Source organism: Thalia democratica, chromosome 6 (assembly GCF_965202585.1).
Source record: "Thalia democratica chromosome 6, ktThaDemo2.hap1.1, whole genome shotgun sequence".
NCBI classification, from domain to species: Eukaryota; Metazoa; Chordata; class Thaliacea; order Salpida; family Salpidae; genus Thalia; species Thalia democratica.
The window spans coordinates 46,871,836-46,880,233 of record NC_139170.1 but is presented as its reverse complement, the minus strand read 5'-3'; the positions used below and the strand labels follow the sequence as shown (position 1 = coordinate 46,880,233).

Genomic DNA, 8,398 nt, shown 5'->3' with positions numbered 1-8,398 from the left:
TACGACCTAAACCCTAAGAAGTCTAAACTCCCCTGGCTACATTGCAAAAAGAAAAACCAATAAAAAATAATGTTGGTAGCAATAAAGCAAAATAGTTTTTATTTTTCAACAAACAAAAATGCTTAGCATTTTACGTATCTTCCTGAGAGGCATTTTCGGATAAGGCAGAACTTGCTTGCTCGGCAACATTTTAAGTCATTTTCAGTCATTTTCATAAACTTACTTAGAGGCTATTTCCTTGTAATATGACGTATTTTCTTGCTGTGAAGATTCGTCACATTCAGGGTTGCCACAGATCAAGCTTAGAAAAATTTCCTGGCATTTCCTGATTTTTGTCTTTTTTTTAGTTTCTCCTGACTTTTCCTGATTTCCTGACCTTGTGGCAGCCCTGCACATTGCTTGCCGACCTCTTGATGGGACGCTTCGTTTTAAGCTGCGTTTTCTTCCAGCTGTTTTCTGTAGTTTTCCCAGTACTTGCGTTGGTCCGCATACACGTCTAAGATGTTCCTGTTCAACGCTTCATCGGTGAACTGTGCAGAGCAGTTGTACAAACTTCCATCGATAGAATATAAATATTTGTTTTCTTCAGTTTTGTTCAGGGGGATGAGACCTAGGTTTACATACAGGTTAGTTATTTGTTAGGTATTACTATAGAATTGAATAAATTAAGTTTATACATATATTATTTATCTGCAACGAATCACAGCATAAACTACTGATCAGATAATCCTTTTTACGAGTATATTTATGCTTTTAGTTTATATAGTCCCTAAAACCAACAAAAACTAAGAAAACATAAAAATGCTTTATACTGTGACACTTGACAGTGTTTAGCATTCGAAAGTGGCTTTCTTTCATTCTTTTCTCTCAAATTTTTACCTTAAGAGCACGAGCTACGCTCGAAGGACGCTTTAGTTGCTTGTAGCTTGGCATTGGCACTAACAGCCAGTTTCTTTATAAAGAGTGATGTATTTCCGAACGTTACTAGCGTAACGATAGCGACTGTTTTTCATCTTGACTTTTGTCAAAGTAGTTTATTTTTTGTTGTGTTTTTAGTACAGTTGTTGTATTTTGTCGCTATTTTATTCATTGTAAATATACTTTCACCTTATCGACTCGATTTTGTCATACAAGTAAATTAAGCTTACTTACAATCTTACTACTTAAATAGTCTAAGTTTAAGTATCTAACTGCTGATAACCCTATCTTGTTAAACAGCGGCTTAGGTTCAATCAACACTTATAGCCTACTAGAATAATATTATAAGTTTAATTTGCATTTTATAAACCGACTAATAAGTTTTTAAAAAGATAAAGTTTTAATCCCTAATTTTAACAACAAAAAACCTAAAGCACTGCTTTTTTAACAGAATTCTGTATACTTATACTAAAAAAAAAGACTTTAAAATTCGTTTAATCAATTCCAAAAATTATAAAAATATCATTATGAAAAAAGTTTCAAATGTGCTTATTAAAACATTAAAATTTTTACTGCAATTTTCCTTATATCATTTTAAATTCTAAAGTTTTTTACTTTACTTTTTAAATGAGGTTTAATATCTAAACTTAACATAAAGTATTAAAGTTTCATTTTCATTAAATAAGCAGACTAGTGAAAGTAAAAAAAGAAATTCTAAAACTTAAAAGGTTTATTTTTGCTAGTTGCAACTAAACAATTTGATTTTAACAATTGTGTGTTTTTATAGTTTTCCTTATTTCCGGTCAAAATGTTTGTAGTTTGTTAAAGTTAATAGTAAAATAAGAATAATATTAGTAATTTTTTTTATGATATACGATAATGCATATATTGTACCAACCCTTACTGAATCTGATCTTATAAAGAAAAAAAAGAATTAAGCTTTTTGTATTTCAAGTAAAAATATTAAATTTACGGACAATATTTAAAACATATTTTGAAAAAAGTTACATTTTGTTTTTTAATTAAGCAGTCAACATAAAACAATATATGAGAGTTTATAGACTAATTTTTTTTTACAATGTTATAAAAAAGGAATCAATTTTTATAGTTTTTATTGCTTTTTGTTTTTGTTGTTTTTTATTTTGTTACTTGTAGAGCTGATGGTCTACTTGTAGCTAAATGATGCCATTCATTGTGGTATTCTTCAAAATTCAGTGAGTTTGTCCATTTCAACAATTCGTCAACCTTTTAATGTTATTTAAAGTTTTTTAAAAAGAACATGTTTAATAAATTTGTTGTAAGAACGTATAAAAAATACTTTGAGAACTCGTATTCAAAGTGATATCTTGTTCTAATACTTAAATAATTCATCGGCAATTCTTTTATATAAACTAGAATGATTGAGTTTTAATAATTAACAATCTGTCTATGTAAAGGCTTAAAAATTTATAGAAATAATATTTAGAACTCAGTCTGAGCTGAAAAAAGCTAATTTTTTTTATAACCTTTTCCCTAACCCACCTTACCAAAGCATATTAAAAGTTAATTTTAAAATAAAAATTGGTTAGTTAGAAATTAATAAATTATGAGATTTTTTTGCTGACTTAGCAATTTTTCAGCTCAAACTGACCTTTAAGTAAAGTAGCAAATTCTATAAAGAATGGGTATACAAACATGCTTCGTTCTTAAAAATATTTTAATTTTAAAAAACTTTTTTATACATTTTGTTCGGCTTTACTAAATCTAATTTTATTTTAGTTTATTAACACAATAGTCAATACTTAAAACTTTGACAAACAAAAGAGTTTTATTTTGTTTTCGATAAAGATAATCTTGTTTTTGTTTTTAAATTGGGTAGCTGTCAAATTTGCACGAGCGTCCAAAATTGCACGAGTGCACAAAACTGCACGAAGATATTTTTGCACGAAGACACTTTTGCACGAGCAGACAATTTTTCACGGAGACATTTTTGCTCGGGTTAATTTTTTATGTTTTTTAATTTTTTTTACTAATTTTATTAATTTTTTGTTTTCAATTTAGTTTATTTTTTTACTACCACTGTTACCCCTAAGCCTCCCATCGGTTTTTATTATTGTAATTTTTTAATTTTTAATTTTAATTTTTTATAATAGTTTTTATTTTTACTATCACTGTTACTCCTAACCCTTACCCTCGGTCAGTAACTTATAATTTTTTTTTTATTAAATTATCTTTTAGTTTTTTTTCTGTTTTTTTGTTTTAATTTTTACTCTCGTGCAAAAATGTAACTCGTGCAAAATTGACGCAAAATTGGTGCAATTTTGTTTCCTCGTGCAATTTTGTCATCCTGCAATTTAGACCCATTCCCTTTAAATCTGCTGATAGTCTATTATAGAATGGATAGCTGTTTATCAACTAAAATTTAAATAATTATAAGTACTTGTGTTTTTGTTTACCTTTAGGTATTACTTTGGTAGGTAAATTTTAAATTGACAAAACAAAAAAAAAACGGAGTAGACTAATTTCTAAATTAAGTAGATATATCACTTTAAACTTATGCAGCCATTTAGAGATAGAGTCTAATTTAAATTGGGACTTAAATAAGCAATCAAACAAAGTAATTAAATGATTTTGTTAATTATTTAGCAAGGTTCATACAGATTTTTTACGTGAACAAAAACTAAACATCGGAAATACAACTTTTTGTAGAAGCTTTACGAATTCTAACAGTCTCCATTAAAAATACCTTTAAACTTTCCCAACTTTAAGTACGTTTTTGTTTTATAGTTTAAAACTCGAAGTTTTAAGTATGTTTGAAAGATAAAACAAACCTTATTCAAGTTGATATGGATTTGATTAGCAATAAACATTCTTAATCTTTAACAAAAAAAAGTTAAAGGTAAACCATGGTACGAGTTATTGGAAAAATAAATAACTGTTTGTCTTTTATTTAGTTAGCATTAAACATATGAACTTCCCTACCTTCGACGGCGTAAAACAATACTTTATAATTAAAAATAACTGTTCAAAATATAGATTTAATCGTTTACTAACAAAAGATCCTAGTGAAACAAGTTCACTGGAACATAAACAAAAACAAATTATACAGCTGTTGTGTTGATTCGTTAACACACAGAAACATATGTTGGTACAATAAAGGAAGATTGCTGTATAATTTGTTTTTAATTAATATGTAGTCATATTTTAGATATAATAAACATCAAAACAGATTCAATTTAATATTTAGTAATCCTTAACAGTCTCAAATACATAAAAACAATAAAAATTTCTAACTTTGGACATCGGTTGTCCGCTTGGAGGGCCTGGTAGCACCTGCGGAACAGGTACTGCCTCAGAGTCACTTCTAATAGTCGCAAGGCTCTGGCTAGTACCTTTCTCTTTACTACGTGTACTTATGCGTCTCTCGCTCATAACCAAATAACAAAAATCAATAAAAATTATAAATAACAATATGAATATCAATATGAAAACCAATAAGAATGTCAAAATTTGTATTAATGACAATAACAAACATCAATAATAATATCAAAACGAAAATAGTTTAATAACTTTGAATAATAACATATAAATACAAAAAACTTAAACCTTAACTATCTTTAAAATAAACAAAATTCTAATAAAAACTACTAATAACTTATAAACAACTGTGAAATTAATAAATTCAATTTTTAAACAAATAAAAAATGTAAGGTTGCAAATAAGGAAAATCAAAAGTAAGGATAGAACAAACAACACAAACAGTTTATTTTCAAAAACAGTTCACCTTTATTTATATTGATCAAGTTCTCTCCAGACATAAACATGTCTTCAAAAAACAACAAAACTAATTTATTATTACGTCATATGTTTTTAATTTAGCGTGCTTAGATTTATTTACTATTTTGTACTTTTATGAATTTGAATTATAACACAACGTTACTTAACACAATGTCTTTGTCTAAGTGTTTAAAAACTCAAAAATTTAATTATGTCGCGGTTTCAGTTAAAACCCAAAATTCTAAAAAGTTGCTTTTATAACAATAAACATACTTCCCAATCTTCGACTCCGTGCCCTCCTTTCTCGTTAATCGTCGTAAAAATCCCCTCCGTCGCAACTTTCACCATCCTCCTCAGTTCGTCTGAGCTCCCTTTGCGAGCTTCCAGTCCTCCGTTTCTGTGAGTTAGCTTGTAAAAGAAAACACAATCATAAAAACGCAAACGTTAAAATAAAATTTGATTAGTAATTTCCTCGCTTTTAATGCACCGTTTCTTTTGAGTACTCGCTAACATATAAAAAAAAATGAAACAAAAAAATGTAAACCAAAGTTAATTAGTTAAACAACCTAGGAAATTGACCAATTTTTGTAGAAGGCTTTTGAATTTAAAATTATCAAATGTTTGACTTACTTTTAGCTTTTATTTAAGTTTAAACCTTGTTTTGCTCGAAACACAGTAAACAGTTAAGGAGTTGAGAATAAATTTTCGACAAAAAAAGTTGTAGTTTTTAATTACATTTTTTGAGTCATCTACTTTTTTTTCTAATTCTAAGAAAACATTAAAAGTGTTTAAAACGTTTCAAACAACTGCTTGTTTGCATAATTTAATCTACTGACGTATATAATTGTGTCATCCACTGAATTTTTCTTAACTTTTTCTTCTGTTGGGCCTCTTTGCGCCTTTGAACTCTATCAAAGCAAAATTTCTTGTGTCTCGTCGGAATGTTTCTTATTTCATCCTTTATTTGTTTTTTTATAAAAAATGCTTTTTATGAAAACTTTTGAAATTACTGAGATATTATGTAGTTAATTGCAAAAATTTTCAAAATAGCATTAATATGTTTTTCTTACTTTTGCACTGTACTCTAGAAACAGTTTATCAGAAAGCATTCTCCAGCTGTTATTTTCCCTTCTTCTGTACCAGTGAAATTTGTTGTCCGAAACATCAGGTCTAGAGTTTTTAACAAGTTATTATTAGTTGAGTTTATTTTATATTAATTAAAAAACAAATTTAAAACTACAATAATAGTAAAAACAGCTTCAAAACATCTTTTCATATATACTACCGAATTCAGGCAAGGTATAAGAAATGATAGTACAAATTTAATTTTTTTTTATTGGTTTGTTCACTATTTAGAAAAATATTTAGATTTAGATAAGTTTACCTATCTGTATACGACTAAGAAGTTATAACAAAAATTTGTATTAGTTTTTAATATAAACTTACAAAGTAGTAGCCAGATCAGTTTGGCTCATTTTATTAGTTTGTTCAGTTTCCAGTGCGTAGTCTTTGGGGCTGTTAGAACACATGTCTTGTATGGGTCTGTGAGTGTATATCTTGTAGTACACGTACGGAGGAAACTTGACCTGAAAAGATTACAACCATACATTGACGATACTGTTTACCTTGCATGCGAAAGTTAAAGTTTTTCTTTATCAAAACTGTTTTAGCATATGAAGTAAGTTTGTAGACTACACGCTGACTATAAAAATTACTAAAATATTTACACAAAATCATGTATTTTTGAAATTTCATAGCTCCGTTGAAGTGTGTTAACTTGTTAAAACATAGAAACATGTGTTATTGTAATAAAGAAAGAGTACTGTCTAAATTTGTTATTATTAAAAAGAATCAAGGATATCGTCAGAAAATCAGCTCGTCGGTTAAAGTTAGTTGACCGTGGACCAGATACATAGTTTTGGAGGGCCGTAGTTTGCCGACCCATGGACTAAATAGACTCTTTTGAAACCTTATTATCAGTTTAGACTTTAGAGGAAACGAAAATCGGCTAGTGCAAAAGTTATTTGAAAACAATTTTGCTAAGAACTATCACTGACTAAGTATGGTTAAAAAAAAAACAAAAATTTGTGTATTAAAATTTCTAAAATTTTACAACACATCAAACGAACCCCTCCGAGCCGGAACCTGACGTGGATGCCGGAAGCGGAATCGACCAGATTCGCCTCGCGGGGATTTACCAGCCTCAGTATGTCTCGGGGGTTTCCAACGCATTTGTGGTTGATGAATCGCTTGTAGTAGTAGAATATTCGTTTGTTCTGTACAGAAGTTGCGAAAATAATGACTGTATATTTGCTGTTGTTAGTTTAGTGTCCAACGCTTAAAATCATGACTACAGGAAAAAAAAAACAAATAATGCTCATAGTAACTGCTTTTTATTTATTTTTATTTCAAACGTTTGAAAAACAAACAAAGAAATAACTTCAGATAAAAGTTACTCTGAATAGTTTGATAGATTTTGGTTTTACTATTTTTATAAAAATGAAAAAACAGCTAAATTCATTATAATAAAATAAATGTTTAAAACGGTTGTTCTATTTTCTATTAACTTAACACTTAGCAAAAAAAATCTGAAAATATCAAAAATGTAAAAAATATACAGAGCAAAGTTTTAAGGCGTAAAACTAATACTAGCTTTATTTATATTTTAAACCTAAGCTTGTATAAGAACTGGTCTTTAAAACAAAAGTATAACTGTATTTCAAAAAGTTACTAGAGTTGTAAAAATTATTGCCGTTTTAATGACAATAACAGTAACAAATAAGAAAAAACAAATGCAGTAAAATCAAATTAACTTACTACATAAACTTTCCAAGCTTGCTGGATTATTTGAGCTGCTTTGTTGTACTTTTTTAATTTATCTTCATCGATTAGTACTTCCTTTTATAAAGTAAAAACAATTTTTATATTGTTTTTAAAACAAGAAATTAACTAAATTTATACGTTTTTACTACAAAAATAAACTAAATAATAAACAGTTGTCATTATTTTAAAGATTGTTTCTTAACAAAACGATGATCTTAAAATGTTTGATGAAATTTATAAACATTTATTTTGAAAAAGTTGTCTGTAAATTTATTTTTTATTCTTTTAAGTAAAATGATAGACTTACTTTGTCAAATGAAATAAAGCTTTCCGTAAAAGTTTGTTCTGTATTTATAATATACTTCATTTTATTACATTAATCTGCTTTAACTTACTAAAAAAAGAGCAAAAAAAGTTCTGAAAATTTATTGATGTTTTATATGCAAAATAAAGTTTCGATGGTAATTAATTTAGTTAGTTAGTAATAAAAACTTGTTGCTGTTTACAATATAGCTCATCAGCTGTCTACAAATCTGCTTTTAAAATACACCTCTAATTAGTTAAAGGATACTTCAAAAAACTCTTTGCATTTTCAGTTATTTATCACAATGTTTACTTATACTCGTATTTAGTATAGTAGTTTTACAATGACAAAACTTAGCTTGTAAGCAATTAAAAGGCTATAACAATTATACAAAGTTTTTCCTTGTTTAAAAATCAACTCATCATTCATTCAACATCATTACATCAATAAAGTCTAGTTCTTATAGTAAAAAGATAGTAAATAAACTTAATTATTAAAATTCATTACTAACTTAGTTTGAAGGATGACCTATTTTATAATTTGTGTTAGGGAGTATTGTTTCAACATTAAGTTAAAGTTCAATTAAAACTATAATTT

General features: G+C 27.6%; 1 protein-coding gene across 1 annotated transcript; it reads right to left on the bottom strand.

Moving 5' to 3' along the window:
• Positions 1-428: 428 nt before the first annotated feature.
• LOC145839167 (protein MFI-like) lies at positions 429-7,864 on the bottom strand. Its single transcript, XM_082946776.1, has 9 exons — positions 7,805-7,864; positions 7,492-7,572; positions 6,804-6,950; positions 6,121-6,260; positions 5,745-5,844; positions 5,511-5,632; positions 4,948-5,071; positions 2,088-2,163; positions 429-610 (listed from the first exon to the last, which is right to left on the bottom strand). Exons 1-9 carry the CDS (start codon positions 7,862-7,864, stop codon positions 429-431), a joined length of 1,032 nt encoding a protein of 343 aa, XP_082802902.1.
• Between the last annotated feature and the right edge of the window lie 534 nt (positions 7,865-8,398).